This window comes from Trematomus bernacchii, unplaced genomic scaffold (assembly GCF_902827165.1).
Source record: "Trematomus bernacchii unplaced genomic scaffold, fTreBer1.1, whole genome shotgun sequence".
Taxonomy (NCBI): Eukaryota; Metazoa; Chordata; class Actinopteri; order Perciformes; family Nototheniidae; genus Trematomus; species Trematomus bernacchii.
Genome location: NW_022987771.1, coordinates 4,251,235 through 4,272,689, shown reverse-complemented (window position 1 = coordinate 4,272,689; position 21,455 = coordinate 4,251,235). Strand labels below are relative to the sequence as shown.

General features: G+C 40.0%; 1 protein-coding gene across 1 annotated transcript in view; it reads left to right on the top strand.

Annotated features, from left to right (window-relative positions):
• The window catches only part of sema4c (sema domain, immunoglobulin domain (Ig), transmembrane domain (TM) and short cytoplasmic domain, (semaphorin) 4C), a 112,147-nt gene that overhangs the window by 57,583 nt on the left and 33,109 nt on the right, over positions 1 to 21,455 (top strand). Inside the window, exon 4 of the mRNA XM_034148640.1 lies at positions 16,494 to 16,648. Within this exon, the coding sequence (XP_034004531.1) occupies positions 16,494 to 16,648 (155 nt within the window). The remainder of the gene's footprint in view (positions 1 to 16,493; positions 16,649 to 21,455) is intronic.

Here is a 21,455-nt window from a genome sequence, read left to right as displayed (position 1 = left end):
CCTGTGGCCGAATCCAACACCAAAAGACGGATTTAATGGACTGACAGATGTTGGTATGATCCTTTTAAGTTCGTCCTGAAACGATTTATCTGGTCCGAAATCTGATACAAAACCAGTAATTGCAGAAATGTATTCCATTACAAACAACCAGGGAGGATTTTCCATTACATCTCAGAGGTGGATGCTTTTGGATCTCTGTGAAGAGGCCGTAATCGACCCCTGGTAAAACAATACATCAGTCTAATCCTGGCGCTCAGCTGCCTTTGCACTCTTTATCTCAGCCTCCTCTGCAGCCGGGCCCGACTTTCTTCACTGAACAATGCCAATTGTTGCAAGCTAAGGAATACGCTTTTTTTTTTAATCCTTCAAAAGGGAAGTGTTGCATTCTCTCTCCTGGGGATTAGGGAAATACTATAAAGAGAGGGAAAAATACGAGTCTACAGATATATTTTCTCACCTCTCTGTACCACCTATACCCCCTTTCATGCCATATCTACCTCTCCTCTCCCTGCTCTTTCTGTTTGCCTTTTATCCCCCCCCCCTCCCCTTTCTTTTTGCTTTGTTCGCCGCGGCTCAGTGTGTGAACCCGAAATGCTCTTATGGCGTTTTCACAAAGAGCTCACATTTCAGCCGCTCTTGAGGAGAAAGGCGGTTGGTGGGGTGTGGAGATATTTCAAACGCAGCTTTCTCATTCAGCTACCACGCATCCCCTCCTTTCTCCTTTTATTTCCCGTACAGCGTCCCTTTCATCCCTCGATGCTACAGTCGTCACTGGTGTTGTGATGGCATGTGAGGGCTGAGGATGGGGGTAAAAACAATCGATAGGGCGTCCATACTCTCTGGGGAATTGCTCCAGTGTGACAGCAGAGCCAGTGTTGGCAGACAGCCGCACTTTGGCCAGAAAACTGTTGCACGCCAGACAAGGCAAACGAGGACAGCACATGCTCTTATAAGGAAGAAGCAAAAAGGCACTCAGAAAAAGTATCTAAATTCTAAATATTTTAATGCGTAAGCTGTTGAATAAATCTGCCTGTAGAGACCAGATAACTAACATGAATGTCTTCCTAACATAAAAGCCGTGTCATGAAACACGGGAGGAGGGTGGCGTCACTTCCATCACACTTGATTCCAGCTTGGCACTTGAGTGCATAAAGAATCCTGACGTAAATTGATTTGCATTGGGAGCCAGTGGGATGATCTTACCCGTTGACAGATTTCTCCACTTGGTTGGATAAAAATGAGATTTTCAGGCTCAATACTGGGTAGAAACGACTTATATGGATGGGCTCTCGCCACGGTGCTGAGGAGGAGATAGGAGGGAGACGAAATGGAAAAACAAAGCTGCAGAAAGAGAGTGGTGGGGGGGGGGGGGGGGGGGGGGGGGGTTGGAGGGGGGGGGGGGAAATGAGAGGAGAGAGGGGAGGTATATAATGGAAGGAAAGCAAGAGAGAGAAAGAGGGCAGTCACTAACTGCCTTAAAAGGACAGAAAGTAGAGGAACAGAAAGAGAAACACACACACACACACTCCGCAGGCCGTTCACCCTGTGCTTTATTTTGCATGGAGGCATATCCCTGCACACACACACACACACACACACACACACACACACTCAGATTCAACATTTACGTGTGTGTTGCTGTTTGCATGCAGTGTGAGTATGCAAGACAGAGACAAGAAGACAAGCAATGCAAAACCAAAATGAGAGAAAAGATGGGGGCATAAAGGGCGTGTGTTTGTGTGAGAGAGAGTGTGTGTGTGTGTAGTTGCATGTCTGTCTAACTAATCCCCCTTTGTGTGTGTGAGTGTGTGTGTATTGCTTAGGCTGGCAGTCTGAGGGATTTGGAGCTCGGGGCAGCGCAGGAAATGTGTGTGTGCACGTGTGTGTGTGTGTGTGTGTGTGAATTGGGTGTGTTATGGTGTGGCAGAGATGGTTGAAGAGATAATATGTACCCCCCCCAACACACACACACACACACACACACACACACACACACACACACACACACACACACACACACACACACACACACACACACTACCCCGCCCAGCAATTACACAAGGCTTACATGAGGTTGCAGCAGAAGAAACAAAAACATCCTGTCCTCTCTGTTCACCTCTTCTTCTTGACATTTTGAATGTTAGGCTTTCATTCCTCGCCTCGCACGCGCCACTTTACTGGATGGCAAAACATTAAAAGAAGAAATCACAGTTGGCTCCTAATGAGACGTTTTATGTACACACATTATGTATGGTCCTCATAGGGCCGCTAATGAGCGCTGTAGATTTACATACTTGTCTAATCACTGACACCACGCATGGATCGGGAGTTCTTTCTCACTGTTATGCGGTTTGTTTTTCATATTCATGCTCATAATTGTAAGTTTCTCCTTGATCATGTTTCTGCTAAAGCTCTTCTCATGCAAACATTAAACTGAATGTTTAGGATGGGTGATGTTGTGACAATGTTATTTTGGTGGAAACAAATCCCTTAACGAGACAAGAAAACAACAATATTTGAGTCCGTCTATTAATGCTTTCTGACATGATGGATAATCCTGTCCGTGGCACTCAGTCCATTGGAAGACTTTAATCTAAAAGCATGTCCAAATACTTACATTATCTACAGCAGCTGGGCATTGTGGTGTTAAGCAAACGTCACTTAGACAGGACTAAATGGTACATTAGTTAAGGACTACTTGAGCTGCATGTTTACCCACATTTATATTATTTAAAGAGGCCCTGTTTTGCTTTTAAAAGAGGAGTATGTAAATGACACATGGACAGTCAGTGGGGATTTAACCAAAATAAATGACGTTACACATGATTACCATTCAGCTGTGCCAGATGATGTTTTTTAAACCAACAAAGGCTGACAATTTATACGTTACTATAGTAGTCAGAAAGTCATGCGCCCTTGAAATTGTGTATCCACCGTCTGCATGTGTGTGTTTCCCAAAGTTGTCACTGCAACAGTATTTAACATTGGTCATTAGACTATGCCGTGTTGTGTCTTTGAATTTAAGCGAAATTAGACTTTGGATATTCTTTAAAAAGTCCTTGAATTGAAATGTTCAATAAGGTTTGGGAACCCTGGCAAAAAATGTAATATGGTAAAAGTTGTATCTGAATAGAGCAAACTCTTCTTTATATAACTTGTGAATTCAACTTTTGTAAGATGTCAGTTCTCCTTTCAAAAAAGTTATGGAGTCAAACTTGAGGTGCCAGTCTTTTTTATATTAGTTTAACACTGGAGACTGACTCAAGTCTCAGTCAGATGACGCCTACTGGGAAAATCACATCGGAAAAATATAGATTATTATCCTCCACTCTCCTTTAAACATAAGGTTATTATTTCTATTTATATCTGTCTTCACCTTTCTCACTCTGTCTCTGTCCTAACGTCCTCTTTCTGAATTGGTCACAGCTGATTGGAGCATCCAATAGGTTTTAAAGCAATGTTCACGCCCTCTACCTGGCCCTTTCCATTGACTACAGACAATACTTCAGCTGATAACAGAGCTATCTTTCCCCCTTCTTTTTGTCTTTTGCTCTCATTCCTTTTCTCTTTGTGTCTTTCTCATGCCCAGTTTATACTCACACCCACAACCACACATACACTCCACCTAACCCAGCCCAATGACAGAGGCTAGTATACCAAAACTATGAGAGAAAAAAAGCAGCAGCTGTGGTTAAACAAAGAAAAGAGAAAGAAATTGGAGGGAGGTGAAGAGAGCAGGAGAAATAGAGCCCTTAGAAACTTGATATGTTGTTTGAAAGCCTCGCCAGCTTTGATGCAGAGCATGCATCTTTAAAGAAAAGGCAAATGCATGCCTCTTGATTTAGAAAGAGAGAAAGATAGAGGAAAAACAGCGAGGAGAAAGAGAGTGGAAAAGGGCCGGGCCTCTGACCTCCACGAACCTCTCTCTCCCTCTCAACCTTACTTTTTTTTCAGTCTCTCTCACCATATCTCCCCAAACCCTCCAATTACAATAATGAGTGGTTGAGAGCGAGGCAGAGAGAGGCTGTGCGTGACTGGGAGGATACATGGAGCAGAGGGAGGGAGGGGAGAAGGAGATTCATCACCGCTTTTTATCTGCTATGAGTGTCACTCATCCCCTGACCCTGTGCTGATTGGTCAGTGCAGATTAACAGCTGGGACCAGATGTCAGGACCTGCATCTCTCCGTGTTGTCACGCGGAGCGGATGTGCTGGCATGTGGATTAAAATGAAAATGCCACTCGAAGGCCGCTCTCATCTAAAGCACGTTCCTGTGGAAGCAGTGACCTTATATTAAAAATCACTGCCATGCTTTATCCTTATCTCTAAATGAAAAGTGACGAGTTATCCAGCAGAGTGTGCAGAGAGATACATTTACATATAGCTTCATTACAAAAATGGAAATGTAATGTCATCTGCAAAAGATTCAAATATTAGATTAGTTAAGATTACATGTAGTCACTGTGCAGAGTACAGGAACAAACCAATGTATATACTATGTAGTATATAAGTACAAAATGTATCTTAAATATGTATAAACAGAGAATAAGTGGTGATTTTTGACATTTTATATCTGATGATATACAGGATAGGCACATGGTTTATTATATGTGAGCAGCATTGTACATCTGATTGATTCACATGCAGGAACATGATTTATTTATAAGACAAAAGACATGTTTTTCCCTAATGAGATAATGAATAACATTTAATGCATAGATTACATACCTGTAGATATGTATATTTTTTATATAACGTCAACTTCTTCTTGAAGCCACTGAGAATTGAGTAATTTAGTTTATCATTAATAAATGTTACCTTTTGTCTTAGAAAACATCATACTGAAAACACCGCCCTTTTTAGAGAACAGCGCACTGTAGTAAACCCTGGAATATATATATATATATAGCCACTAAATATATATATTCTGAATCAAGATGTAGTTTGGAATGAAGAATTCATTTTATTCAAAATCAGGACCCCAACATTTGAAATCGTATTGTGAGATACTGAAGGATTCCCACCACCACTAGCAGGGGCGGACTGGGACTAAAAATCTGCCGGTACCGCTAGTAAATACCACTAGTAAATTGTCAACGGGGGCGGGGGGGAGGTGCTAGTGACTTATCGGACTGGCCCACATCGTCCGACCGGCCCACTTCAGTACGTCCCGATGGCCAGTCCGCCACTGACCACTAGTTGACAATACATTTTAAAAGGTACTTTACCAATGGGGATATCTCATATTATTAAAGGTTATTTGTGTTCTGCGAGTACTGGCTTTGTGTAAACTTAGCTAGATTATTTTGTGTCTTTTTGACATTATTTCCAGTGCGTTCTATCATTTCTATGCTGGGTTTCAGTGTCTTGTTCCATATTCCTTACAGATTTGTAGTGTCTTGAAGAAGAATTCCCCCTTCCTCTGAATCACAACATACTTGTCATTTTTGTCAAATCCAGTGCCAAGCAGCACCCAGTGAGTGTGAGTGTGAGTGTGAGTGTGAGTGTGTGTGTGTGTGTGTGTGTGTGTGTGTGTGTGTGTGTGGTGTGTGTGTGTGTGTGTGTGTGTGTGTGTGTGTGTGTGTGTGTGTGTGTGGTGTGTGTGTGTGTGTGTGTGCGTGTGCATGTGTGCATGTGTGCGTGTGCGTGTGTGCGTGCGAGTGTGTGTGTGTGTGTGTGTGTGTGTGTCATCACCACAGCATCGTACAGAAAAGGCCTAACTCTCCCCAGCTGGGGCGCTGCTGCTACCAGTCATACTGAACCATGACGCTGGTATGGAAAAAGCTCACTTGTGGCATCAACCAGCTCTCCATTTGTTCTGCTTGTTGAGGAAAGCAATGGCGACCCCCCACTGAGGCAGGCTGTTTCATCATCCAACCCCCCCCCCCCCCCCCCCTAAAACCATCCCCCCATCGGGCTCACTTGTTCCATTGCTGTGTTAATCCACTTTTCCCACTTCCTCTCCTCCCACTCTCCCATCCCTTCATCTCTCTCGCCCATTTCTGCTGAATTGTATCGCTCTATTGCCATGACTGTTTGTGAAAAAACTGCAACTGTGGAGCTGCACAGAAAACACAAACGCTCCATAACCGGCAAACAGGGGCTTAGGTATTGTAACAGACGCCTAATTATTCGGCTTAGAATATATACGTTCATCAGCGTTCGTGCTATTGTTCTTCATGACACGTTGATTCAGTCACAAGTGAGTTAAACACATGGATTCCTTGGGTTGAATAATCCCATAAATCTCCTTGATTCTTAATTTACAACAGGAGAGACTGTATAACTCACTCCCCAGCTGACTGAAGGTATTTGTGCAGATGTAGCTCTTAGACGCCTGTATATCTTCTCTCTTTCTTGTCTCTCTGTATCCATGCTCTCATTCTGTCGTACACCTGACTCTCCTGTGAACTTGTCATCTGCTCGGCACACAAAGCCCCACGTGGGATTGTGTGTGTGTGCCTTTGTGTGTTGTTTTTGTATTGCTTCAAAGAGGGTACCTGCTCCTGCGAGGGTCTGCTGCGTCGGTGTGGGCGCTGCTCAGCCTCCTCTGTCTGTCTGTCTCTGCCTCTCTGTCGGCGTCTGCTTCAAAGCGCTCCCTAAAATAGGGCTTTAATCATAGTTTGTGAGTGGCTGGGCGGGTGGAAGCTATAAGCAGAGGCTGGGTGTATTTATAGAGAGGGGGGGGGGGGGGGGCTCCAGACGCTGGAGGCTGATGGGACAGATCACAGAGAGCAGGCCCAGTTCGAGACCTCTGCAGCGGGCCGTGAAGCAACAGGCGCTCCCCTCCTCCTCCTCTCCCTCTCCCTCCTCCTCCTCTCCCTCCTCCTCCTCTTCCTCCTTATCCTCCCCCTCCTCCTCTTCCTCCTCCTCCTCTTCTTCACATGGGAGTTGTGTTATATCTGAATGCTAGAAAAGTGACTAATGTCTCATTATAAGAAAAAATCTCAAAGCAGATTTTTTTTTTTTCATACGTTTTTTCCTGATTTAAGTAAAAAGGTCTTTAAACCATAACTTTTATTTTGAAATAGGAAAGATTTCTTCTTCCCCCTCCTCCTGCTCCACCCCCTCCTCCTCTTCTTCACATTGGAGTTGTGTTTGCTCTGGCGCAGTTTGATTTAGGGCTGGATTGAGGAGCTGTGATTTGACCCTGAGATACTCTTCAATGGTGTGTGCACTTTCAAGGACTCAGAGATGATATGTTGTCATTCTGCAGCACAGGGTTGCACCAAGAAATGCAGTGATAGTCCATGTATGGTACACAGGAGAATATAAAACTTAAACAGTGCATTCCTGCAATTCAGAGAACATCTTAAAACAAGAAAGAAAAACATGATTTGAGTCGATACAGATTTGAAGTTATTGTAATAATTTGCCAGTACAGTGAGATATTTAGACTAAATGATGATTCTTGAAATACGAAAAATATATTCCTTAAATAAGAAAAGATATCTGAGTGCTAGAAAAGTGACTAATGTCTCATTATAAGAAAAAAATTAAAGTAAATTCTTCTTTTTTCATAGGTTTTTTCCGGATTTAAGTAAAACCATAACTTTATTTTGAAATAGGAAAGATTTCTGGCTGCTAAAAGAGAGAACAATGTCTTGAAATAAGCAGAAAAACTGTGATTTTAAGCACATTTATAAGCCAAATATACTCAAAACAAGCTACCCCTGTTTAAATATTAATGAAATATTCATTTGTAACACTTCGAAGTGTAAACTGTACTTCCTTAGCCAATATGTATGGCTTTATTCAACAGAAGAAATTCATCCCTTTAACTCGTTTGTCACTGAATCAATATATCATAAAGAATAATAGCAAGTGCACTGATGAACGTATATTTTTTAAATGAAATAAATACCTGTATGTCAGAGATATTATTTTGTACGCGACAGCTCCACTTTTGCACTTTTTCATCTTGGCAATTTGTTATTGAATTGAACAGCGAGTTTGTACAGCGAGATGATGGGATGTGAGACTTGTGAACATGCACTCAGGCACAGTATACCCTTACCATGGAGTACCAGGAGCAAACAGCCACCAGTATTAATAGAGTTGTTGACTGCTTTGCAAAGAATCACATGGTCTTACAGCTGGGTTTCATTCCTTCAGGCTGCCTTGGGTTCCAGTTCATTTTTGCACATTATACAAGCGTCTCGCATAGCCTCAAAACGTGTTTATGACAGTAAATCAATCATGTTCTGTCCTTCTCGCTGCATTTAAAGAAGCTAAACACACTCAATACACAAGCTGCTGAATTAATATCTGACTGTTTGCTTCCCTGGTGATATCTGTCGCTGTGTGTTTCGAGTCATTCATGCATATTAAGAAGATCAGAATTTCTTGTTTCCAGCGATTCCAAACATTGTTATTTTTTGTAGTTTTCCCGGATCTTTTGAAGTCAACTTACACTTTTCACAAAGACTATTATTTCATTGTCGTTGTTATCTTTGTTAGCTGGTTAAAGTGGTTGGGTTTCATATTGGCATGACGGTTTAAAACATATTATAACAAGGCTTGGTTCAATACTAGATTCCTATTGGTCAATAGTCTGGTAACTTTGAAAAACACCATCTTCATTGTCTTTATTGCTAAAATACTTCCTAATAAGACGTCATTTGAGTAAAATACACATGGTTATGGATTCTGAGAGCAGAAGATCCCATATGGGCAAAACACTATAACAAATAAACCATCCTCCATCCTACTTTTTTGTAACTACACGTTTTTCTTAATCGCCAGAGGTCGCTGTATACCTAAAACCGCCAACGGGTCAAATTGACCCGCTATTGATTTTCAAGGTACAATGTTCTTTTATTTATCATACAGAACAGTGAGTTTTGATCGCACAGGGATGAAACTTATACCAATAGAATCTGTGGACTCTCAGCTTTTCATATGATATCGTTTGTGCAGATAGCATGAAGTATAAAATATCGCTACCAGTGCTGATTTAAACGCTTGGTGTTAGACTTGTGTTTTGTTTAAGTACAAATCTCTCTCTATCTCTCTCTACCTATCTATAACTATCTATCTATCTATCTATCTATCAATCTATCTATAACTATCTATCAATCTATCTATAACTATCTATAACTATCTATCTATCTATAACTATCTATCTATCTATAACTATCTATCTATCTATAACTATCTATCTATCTATCTATCTATCAATCTATCTATAACTATCTATAACTATCTATCTATCTATAACTATCTATCTATCTATAACTATCTATCTATCTATAACTATCTATCTATCTATCTATCTATCAATCTATCTATAACTATCTATCTATAACTATCTATCTATCTATCTATAACTATCTATCTATCTATAACTATCTATCTATCTATAACTATCTATCTATCTATCTATCTATCTATCTATAACTATCTATCTATCTATCTATAACTATCTATCTATCTATCTATAACTATCTATCTATCTATCTATCTATAACTATCTATAACTATCTATCTATCTATCTATAACTATCTATCTATCTATCTATAACTATCTATCTATAACTATCTATCTATCTATCTATAACTATCTATCTATCTATAACTATCTATCTATCTATCTATCTATCTATCTATAACTATCTATCTATCTATCTATCTATCTATAACTATCTATCTATCTATCTATAACTATCTATCTATCTATCTATAACTATCTATCTATCTATCTATCTATCTATAACTATCTATAACTATCTATCTATCTATCTATAACTATCTATCTATCTATCTATCTATAACTATCTATCTATAACTATCTATCTATCTATCTATCTACCTATCTATCTATCTATCTATCTATCTATCTATCTATCTATCTATCTATCTATCTATCTATCTATCTATCTATCTATCTATCTATCTATAACTATCTATCTATCTATCTATCTATCTATCTATCTATCTATCTATCTATAACTATCTATCGATCTATCTATAACTATCTATCTATCTATATCAATCTCTCTATCCATAAGGAACCGCAGTAGACAAAAGGCGTTGCTATAGCAACACGTCATTTTTACGCTGCATTTTCTATGAGGTAAATATTACCCGCTGGCGCTGATGGGTATAAATGGCAATTCTTTGGGTGATTTTTTCAATCTGACAACAGAGGGTGCTACATAACACACTTTCAGGAAAAGTCACGTACTGGGAGACTTTAATATTCTATTGAAAAAAAGTTACAAACAATCAAAAAACAGCTGCGGGTAAAATTGACCCGTTGGCGGTTCTAGTGTTAACTACATGTATATATTGTTTTCTACCATACACAATCCTCCACTCACATCCAAAGCCTGTCACATTATCTGTGTCTGGGTGCGATACCCTCTTGTATCTCAGCCAGTGAAGAGGTGTTGTAGTGCCGCCACTTCTGATGGTTTCTGTTTCAGTGGCTGTGACCTCGCTCAGACCCTCTGAGTTTTACATATTTTCCCTCCTCCCTTTCTCTCCATGCTTTCTATTTGCCCTGTTGTTTGTACTTCTCATCTGTTTGACTCATTACGTCTCTGCTTATGTTCTCTCGTCTCTTCTGCTCCCAAACTGTTGTCTATAAGCATCAAAGGCCTTGTAATTTAGCTCAAACTGCCATCACACACACACACACACACACACACACACACACACTCAGAAGGTCCTTGAATTGATGGAAAAGTCTCAAAACAACTCCAGTTTAAACGTTTTTCAAATGTCTGACGTGTTGTAAATATAGAGCTGATGTTTTTCAGCACACAGTGGAACGACAAGGTTTTCTGTGTGCTGCATTGCTGCATATTTACTCAAACTTTAATATGTTAAATATGCTTCAATTCTGCTTTAGAGTTCATGGCTCGTGTTATTTATTTTTAATTTGGTTATTATTACACAGGCTGTTAGCCTTCAGTGTTTTGTAGCTACTCCTACGAATATTAATGCACCATAAGTTCTGTATATCCAACAAAATAAATGTATATGTTATCCACAATATTGTGAACTGGGAATTATAAAGAGTCCATGTTGAAAGGAGGTTGGGTGGATCTTAAAACAGCAGACTCCTTCTGGCTGGATTTGAGCCTTTGCAGACCATTAACATGCACAGAAATCTATATAACACACTACAGGAAAGGTATATCCCCATGAAGCATAATAGAGCCCCAAGGGATTGACTCTAACTTGGTAATTTAGTTCTCCTGACGCTCGCCGCTCCACAGCTGTACAAACGTCTAAAGTCAGATTTATCTCAACTCTGCATATGGAGTTAATAAACATACATTTGGACTCACGCTGTCTATCAAAAAGCACACTTGTTCACTTGCACATAAATAGTCATGAACCACAGGTGTGTATGGTCTTGTGTCTGTAATAGGGAAACCCACACTTCGGTCACAGTGACACACACAAACACACACACACTCTCGGCAGGTGGCCTCAGGGCTGCCACAGTGTGGTGGCAGATGGTAAGTGCTGGTGCCGTATCGCCTCTTAATGAAAGAGCCGCTGATCACTTCAAACAAGCCACTCGCAGAGAAACTTTCCCTCTGTTGTTGAGAGACGTTTGAGTCTCTGAGCAGGTACCCTGGAGAGCCATTCAGGACTGTGTGTGTGTTTGTGCAAATGCAATGTGTCTTTTAGCTTACCCATAAACTTGTGTATTCTGTGTGTTCGGACGTGCACCGATTTGTGTGTAGCCAAGTACCTCAGCACGGAGTGTGTGTGTGTGTGAGGGTGTGTGTGTGTGTGTGTGTGTGTGTGTGTTGTGTGTGTGTGTGTGTGTGTGTGTGTGTGTGTGTGTCTGTGTGTGTGTGTGTGTGTGTGTGTGTGTGTGTTGTGTGTGTGTGCTGTGTGAGTGAGCTCTGGAGTTTTCTTGCCCGGTTGTGTGGAACACAGCAGATGTGCTCACTTCTCCCCTGGGGATGCCGTCTCTCTCTCTCTCTCTCTCTCTCTCTCTCTCTCTCTCTCTCTCTCTCTCTCTCTCTCTCTCTCTCTCATCAAGCTCCCTCATCCGTGCAAACCCTCCAATGTTTATACACGGCTGCTCCTCACATAATAGGCTGACTATCTCAGTACTCTTCCCCTTTCCTTCCTTCCTTCCTTTGCTTACTTAGTCCCTCCTCTCCTCTAGGTCTCTCCTTACAGTCTTCTGTACATCTCACTACATGACACATTTCACTGACTGTGATTTGATTTAGCTGGATGTAACACATTCAAACACATGTAAGTCCTCCATTGGAGTGCTTTGTTTACTTATTGTTTTTATATGATATTTATGCAGCTATGTCAATGTTATCTGACTGCTGTTGGTCATAGCTGATAAGTTTTGCAGTTAGGCTCAACTTGCTAAATGTGAAATAGAAAGCTTAATTTACATACCCAGTCAGTTTGGCAGAAAATGTAATTATAACTATTCAATAAAAGACTGGAGAAAAATAAGATTGGATAAACAAATAAAACATTAATTTGTTGCCTTGGCTTTTGGAAATTAGCTGCATAATATTTCCCCAATGTTTTTGTTTGTCTTGATGCTAGCGCCATCTTTGGTCTAAAAATGTCAGGTGAGGGATGTTTTGAAAGCAATGATGGTATTTTGTATAAAGAATAAATGGCATCACATTGTTTGAAAAAGGTGTTGAAAGGTATTTAAAGCAAATGCAAAAAGCTTTCAAGATGTGCTTTAGGTTGAATGACTTTAATTAAGTTTCAGTAACAAGCTCACTTTATACCCTTCTTTTCATGTGTCTCTCGTAAAGACACACACACACACACACACACACACACACACACACACACACACACACACACACACACACACACACACACACACACACACACACACACACACACAGCTCCTTCATTGAGCCTGCTCCATGTATATAAGTCTACTTAGTCCCAACTAGGCCACAGCATCACATGAGCAGTTAGTCACACCATAAATCACCAGTTCCTGCCGATCCCTCCCTGGATTTCTGCTGCTATTTTCAGGGAGACGGCAAAGAAATGGAAATATTCATGCTTTAGAAAAACAAAAAAAGGGAATATTCTTATGCAGTTATGAGATCACATTATGTGCTGTTGTCTCCTCGGCCCAGATAAAGAAAGAAAGAGGGAAGAAGAGGAGAGGGAGAACTACACTACAAGTGTGGATAATGAAAACTAAACACCATCAGTTTCTCTGTCTCCTTTCTCATCTGCTCTGCTCCACTAGCTGTCTGTATGCTAGTGTGTGTGTGTGTGTGTGTGTGTGTGTGTGTGTGTGTGTGTGTGTGTGTGTGTGTGTGTGTGTGTGTGTGTGTGTGTGTGTGTGTGTGTGTGTGTGTGTGTGCGTGTGCGTGTGTGAGTGTGTGAATAGCAAAGCAGTGGGTGCTTCTTTTTCAAATTTGATGAAAAAAGTCAGCTCTGGTTTTTCCCCTGCAGATTGAACTGTGGAGGGAACATTTTTTGATCATCTTTTTCCAGATTGTTCGTGTCGCTCTGCAAGCTTCAAAATAAGAAAAACAACCCAATAAAAACACGGGCACTCCCTAAGCAAGTTAGACAAACCCAATATCAATCACATGGATTCAGCTGTTTGATCACAGGATCAATAACTGGGTTTACAAGGAGGCTAATATTCTTTGAACAGTGTGAGTGATAGACTAATCAGAGTAAAAAGCCTCACTTAGGCTTTTATTAAAATGCAATCTATAACAGGATGTGCAGCACAGATTCAAAAAATCACACCAGCAGATTTAAACCATTCATTCTTTCTTACGCATTCTGTCCACGTCGCATCTCATTTTCCATTTGCAATAAGGTCAGCCTCTAAATCCCTCTATTGTTGTGCGAAGGCGGCCTGTGCAGCCCAGATTGAGCTGCTCTCCTCTTAATGATGCATGTAGGAGTCCTTTAACAATCTCCAGTCCAATTAAGGCAAAACACAATTTAGGCTGTTTTCCGAAAACAGGATTTTCCTAATTCAAAAATTACCATTCTTAATTGGATTTCTATCGAAGAAGTATACGAAAACAAACTCTCGGCTCTATCAAAAACCTAATTCGAAGACTCAAAGCACTTGCCAATGCCGATCGAAGCCGTTAGTTTACTTTATTATTTAAAAGATTATGATTGTGCAGATGCTGGATTATGCCTCCATCTGTATGCATCAATAACCTTTAAAACTCCAGATTCTGCCTTCTCTCTGCAGTTAGATTTGAAAAAGTGCCGGTGTCTGTTTCTGCACACGTCACTGCACTGCTCATCAAAACAAGGGCTGGGAGGGCAAGTGCAATATTGCTTTCTTGTTTATTTGCACAGCTTTTTTTGTAAATAGATGACAACCTTATCTCCCTTCTGACATGCAGATCTGGAACATTTCAGCCCGCCTTCTTCTGCAGGTTGTTAGAGTAAACACGGAGCCTGGGAAGCTTTCTGTTCTGCAGGAATCATTAAATAAGATCTTGAAGCTGTACCGTGGGCAATCTCAACAAAGTCATTAAGACATAATTAGTTTGAGAGCTCTAAAGAAAAAGTGCTGTTTTTTTGTATAACCTTCAGTCACGTTCAGGGGCGGACTGGCCATTGGGCCGGTACCGAAGTGGGCCGGTCGGACAATTCACTAGCACCCCCCCCCCCCGTTGACAATTGACTAGCGGTACCGAGTTGGGCCGGTTGGCCGGTACGAGTTTCCCGGGCTGATTTGTAGTCCCAGTCCGCCCCTGGTCACGTTGTGTTGACAGCTTCATTATTTGTTGTTTTGTTGTTTTGTTTCTCAACGAGTATAAAATGTCAATTACTGAACAAGATGTTACTTTACTGTGGTGGTCAAACCAATATCAGCAGAGGTGTGAATTGGCTCAAACTTAATATGTTTGCCACTTAAACTGATGTAGTTAAATAGATACATAAAGCTATAGTGGCTTGCTTCCAAAAACGTCAACCTGCATGAACCCTCCTGTTGTCTTCGGGTCAAATCTGACCGATTTACTACTTTCATCAATCATAACTTTTTTGTTTTACATTTGATTGCATTAAGGCTTTATGATATCCTTCACAGTAGACATTTGAACATACACAATTGCTGATCACCACTTTCATTGAATTTTGGATGATTTAGTCAACTTTGTAACACCCATGGTGTTCCCGCCATAAAGAAAAGGAATTAGTAACCATCCAGATCAGATAAAACACACACACACACACACACACACACACACACACACACACACACACACACACACACACACACACACACACACACACACACACACACACACACACACACATACTCTAGATGTGTGTGTCCCCGCTCTTATGTGCCCCTCCCCCCCATGGATCACACCTGGCACACGCAATACATGTTCAGTGTCTGTTCTTTGTATATTTACTGCAGTTTTTCATGTATACCAGTAGTCTGATACAATATGTACAGTTTGAAAGGGTGTTAAATGAAATTTGGTGATGATTAATGTGTTTGTGTTAATGTAATAGCAGTTAAAACAGGACCGGTCAAATTTGACCGCGAACACCAAAGTAAGGGGGGGGGGGACGAAGACAATAGGAGGGTTAACTGATTTTTTTAGCCACATGGGGGCAGTGCCACAAGTTGTAAACATTCAAATGTTTCATCATTAGCATTTCCTTTCACTCCTGTGTCTGCCACCTGGCTAATATACATCAATTCCATCAATTGTTTTTTTCTCAAGCAACTCCTGGAGGAGGTATCTGGCGTTTTATCTGCTAAATGCTTTATTCACAAGCTAGCTGCTGGTTCTCCTGTTCAGCTTTGTAGTCCAGGGCAGGTGCATGGGGTTTATTTTAAAGCTTTTCCATTGAAAAATAGCTGCATGTGGCCTGTTGAAAGGACGCTGATGAGAGTGTTTAGACTGAACAAAAATGGCATAATTGTGTTTCAAAAAATGCTAAATTAGAGCTGAGGAGAACAGTTCATGCATAATGCCTCATTTCCATATTTAAACAGTACTTTTCAGATATTTTTACAGTCTGTTTTTCTGCTATATTTGACAGGTTGTTTTGAAGTTTCTCACCAATGTTGGATTACTCTAAATGGTGTTAGATTGGAGCTCTCACAGGTAGTGGGTCTGAAAGCTGTGTACGACGACACACTGATCCCAATTATAGAAAGCAACGCTGTGTACTGTGTGTGTGTGTGTGTGTGTGTGTGTGTGTGTGTGTGTGTGTGTGTGTGTGTGTGTGTGTGTGTGTGTGTGTGTGTGTGTGTGTGTGTGTGTGTGTGTGTGTGTGTCGACTGTGTACAGAGCGAGCAGAATGGATGACATTAAGCTAAAGGTGGCAGCGGTGGAGTGGGCGAGGCTCGCTGGTGCGAATAAGCCGAGACGTCAACCAATGTGTGAAATGTTCTTCTCAGCTTTGATTCTGTCATCTGTCAACAGATCAGTGGGGAGGAACCCTAGCTACTTTGCAGCGAGTGTATAATCAGTGATTTGACGATGCCTGTGTGTGTGTGTGTGTGTGTGTTTTCTCCAGATGTGTTGGACAGCATGGCGAGGTTCAGCGTTCAGGGAGTGTTCAACTACAGCATGCTGACACTGTCCGACCACGAGAGGGTTTTATACGTCGGAGCACGGGAGACCTTGTTCGCCCTCGACCCGAACAACATCAACAGACAGCTGCGGCCTCAGGTAACACACTCAGATTTCATTTATTGTTTCTACCGGTTTCCATACATGTAGTTTGTTCAACACGTATTTCTTTAAAGTCAAAGTCAACTTTATTGTCAATTTTTTAGTTTGTGTGTACAGACAGAGAGATCGAAATACCGTTTCCCACAATCCCGAATACAAATATATATAAAAATATGTATACAATATGTATATCCTATATATACACAATCAACAGACACATTTATACATTAAGATAAAAGCTCAACAATCAATATATACAAAATACAGGCAGTATAAGTCAAACAAAACATGGAAACATGCCTTATTGATGCCTTAAATCTGAAATAATATACAGTTTATATGTATATTATTTTATACATAAGAAAAGTAAAATAATTCAAAAAATCTAATACATTTAAAATACATTTAAGATACATTTAAATAAAAAAGAGTTAGGGTTTAAAATGACTCTCTTTAATTGTAGGGCTGCATAATTAATGAAAATGTTATCAAAACTACAATATGGACAATTGCAATATACAAATCACAGTATACACAGTTTTCTGTTAAGGTCAAATATGTCGTCATATCATTTCAAATGAAGTATTGTGGTGCTGCCGTGAAGCTATTCTACAGACTTAATAAAACATTTTTATATAATATATGATTTAATGATAATATGAATAATGTTTCAAGAATGCTCCTTCCCTCAAATCGTATCGCAATATCTCTCAAAATAATCACAAATTATTATATCTTACTCCAAATTGTACAGCCTTAATGAATTGGGTTTACTAAAGTTCAGGAAGAAATGGAGGCTCTTCATCTAAACACTGACTGACTGCAAACGCCCACACAATCTGAAAGGCTGTGGTAGATATGTGAGAAATGAAAATGATAACACATACGATTTAATATCACAGAGCGTCATGATGGACAGTCCGGGGACAAAAAAGCATTGTCGCTTCCACAGAGCACTGCGGAGATAAACACACATTTCAAATACTTCATTTAAATACACCGAATTCAATTATGATATTAACAGTGATATCATTATTATGGGAACGTTTCAGCTATGCAGGAAAAAGAAACTGCTTCTGCCACACTTCGTCTGTACTGCCTTTTAACTCGTGGACTGACCTTACTTTATTATAATGCTTGGTGTCAGTTCTTAACCCAAGGACATTTGAGAACACACACAAAAACTGTTTGTGGCGGACAATGGAAGACCAGTAATAGAGCCGTAATAAAGTCGCCTGAGTCACACTAGTTGTTTGGTCTTTTATTAGTCTGGCCTGAGCTTCTTTTATTAAATCTTCAGGCCTTGAACAAGCTTATAATGGATATCTGTCAAGCAGTAATGCCTTTTCAAAATGTGTTAAAGTGCAATCCCTAAAGGGTCAGAAGAATAATAAAATGTGTTAACTGCCGTCAGCTAAGAGCTCTCAATGTCAACCTTTCCAGAGCACAAAAACTGCTTTCTCTTCTCAATGGCCAACTCGTATTTTCTGAGTTGAATAAAATAATTTAATGTAAAAAAGGGAAAGTTAAAAACAAATCTTGAATCAAAGTATTAAAGCATTTTTCTCAAACTCAGTATCAGTAACCCTGAAACAAAATACAGTCAACAAGTCAAAAACGAAATATGTTTTAAGATTGTTAAAAGTGTACCTGAAGAGGAAGAGAACTTTATGAAGATACTTCCCTTTACCTTAGTGAAAAGGTTAGCCAATCGTTAGCTTGTCTTTTAAAATACTTTAGTGTCTATTAGAGACTTTAAATCAATGATTATAAATCGTGGACTGAATTTGCAGTTATATGATGAAAGTGTTCAGGTCCCGCTGATGCTTAAACATTTTTGAAAGGCATCAAATGTATTAAAAATAAGGCCTTAATTGTTGTTAAAATGTCTTAAATCAACTTCCAAAATGCTAGTACCTGCAAAATAGAAGTTTACATTAATTTCTTTTTGAATAATATCTGTTTTTCAGACAATATCTTACGATTTTTGCTGCAATGTAGCAAATGTCTCTTGCATTAAACTTGTTAATGTCATGCAGCTCAGGATAGCAGTAACATTGTAGTTATTGTCCTGTGTGTCATTGCAAGTGGCGTACATTTTTTTTAAACAATTGTAAATCTAACATTTCTGAAGGAAATCTCTTTTAAGCTCCATTGTGATTATTTATTACCCATAATATAAACTATTGATGTATCATTATGTGTAGTGTTTTGGATTTATATAACAACCTTTAACTGAATTTTCTCAGTTTGTCTCCATACATTACATACTTCATCTAAGCCATTAAGCCAGGCATATGATCCAGAGTAGCTACAAAAACAAGGTCTTAAAATGTAATGATTCATCGTTAATCAGGGAATGGATTTTATATGATCTCATGAGTTCAGATGTCTTATAACACGTTATTACTTTATTTTAAGTTATGTATGTTATCTCCTACTAAAAGCCTTCTACAGTAATAGTGCGAGTACGCTGCCAAATATTAAAATGCGTGGCTATTGGCTCCAATATTTCACTTCTGTCAGCACAAACACTGTGGGCGTACACACACACACACGCCAACTTCTACCGGCCCTGTTTCTCACACGTTACGATGCACTCATTCAATCATATGTATTATTGTTTTAATCTGTGTATCTTCTTATGTCCCTCCGTGGCAACCCTATTTGTTTAACAGCACTCCATAAATACCCTTCACTTGACCTGATACACACATTTTTACACACACACACACACACACACATGCAGAGATGAGAAAGCCTCCGAGACTCAATCTGGTCTTGCTTTGCTCCCTTTATAATTGGTCCATATTGCAATCAATACAATTACAGCAGTCCAATGAAGGTGTGAGCGGCCTGCAGCAGGGAGGGAATTGTTATCTGATGTAGAGCCTTAATGAGCCGTTTTAACGTGCACACACACGCACGCACACACACACACACACACACACACACACACACACACACACACGGCTGATTGAGTGAGTGTAATGCGTCTTACAGTAATAATAAGGCCACCTGTTGTCAGCCTCCAGTGTGCAGTGTACAGAGAAAAGAGCCGATACAGAAACATGACAGAACTGAGCAAAGATGAGGGAATATTGTCACTCTCCCCCCTCCTCACCCTTCCTCCCTTTGTTTCCTCCCTGCTGTCTTCCTTCATTACCTTCATGTCAGACTTTCTTCCCATTTTCTCATATTTTCTGGGGATTTTTCACTGTTTTAAAGACACTTCTTTTTCTGTTGAGACAGGCCGCTCCTGTTGGTGCCTGAAGCTCTTCCTCCTAGATTATTTAGTTACTTTCTTTCCCATGATGATTGTTTTTCATTCTTTCACTTATTAGTTTTGTTCAGTCGTCCCGTGTGGTATACCTCAGACACCGCTGATCCAATTTTGACTAAATTTGCGACAGTAATTCACCTTGCTTCAGCATTTTAAAAAGTACTAAATGCTGGAAATGTTGTTCTAATTTGGTTCACATTATCTTGCTCTCAATGCTGGAAGAAGTACTTCAGTAAAACTTGTAATACCATAGTGTAGAAATAATGTACAATTTGTATAAATCCTGCATACTAAATGTAACTTAAAGTGGACCTATCATGCTATATTTTAATAATATAGTGTAGGACCATACCTATATAAGGCATATTTATACTTTTTTTTTTTCAAAATACCAAACAGATCATGCATTTTAGCCATGCCTCATTTTGCTCAATTTGACCATTTATAGCTCTGTTTTAGCAAGGGCTGATTCAGTGAGAACAGCACCATCTACAGGCCTGGCATATGTACTACAGCGTCTCCAGCGCTTTCGAACGGCAATGGCCGTGGCTGTCTCCTCCTGATTGGTGGAGTTGGCCCAATAGCCGTAGCGCCACTGTCCTGACGTCAGGACAGTGTTCAAATCTGGATCAGTTTTTATCAGATCCGTTGCAGCCCCTTTTTTAGAGATTTGGGTATGGAGGAAAATAGAGAGGGTTGTGTTTTCTGACACTTGGTGAGTTCCCTGGAACACCGGGGACACATATTCATGTATAAAAGACGTACAAAAGTGCATTTTGCATGATAGATCCCCTTTAAAGGGGGCCTATTATGCTTTTTTGGTTTGTCCCTTCCCTGTAGTGTGGTATATTGTTCTTTGTGCATGTAAATGGCCTGCCAAGGCTCAAATCCTAAGTTCTTTTTGTATGTATTTGTTATTATTGATGCATAATGACAATATGTTATTGTTTGTTGCAGCTAATGAAGATGGACCTAGTTTATTTAATTTGTATACTGCTGTGTAGCTCGTGAATTGACTAGGTATAACTTAAGTCAAATGTATGTGTTGATTATAACACATTATAACACACGGCTGTGGCTCAGTGATAGTGTGCTGGACTTCGAATCAGGGGATAGCAAGTTCGAGTCCCACTGCAGTCAGCATGTCGTTGTGTCCCTGGGCAAGACACTTCACCCCAAATTGCTCCTGTGGGGATTGTCCACAGTATTGAGTATGTAAGTCGCTTTGGATAAAAGCGTCTAACAAGTGACATGTAATGTAATGTAATGTAATAATGTAATCTCAATAATCAAATTTGCGATAAGTTGGCAAATAAATGCGGTGAAGTAAAAACTACAATATTCTACCCAAGAGATGTACAGGAATATAAGTATAAAGTAGCATAAAATGAAATACTCAAGCGCAGTAAAACAACATGTTGTTAGTGTACTAGAGTAAATGTACTTTCCACCACTGCTTGCTCTATTCATTAGTTTTTTGGGACCATGTGTATAGTACAATTTGGACCAGCACTTGCATTA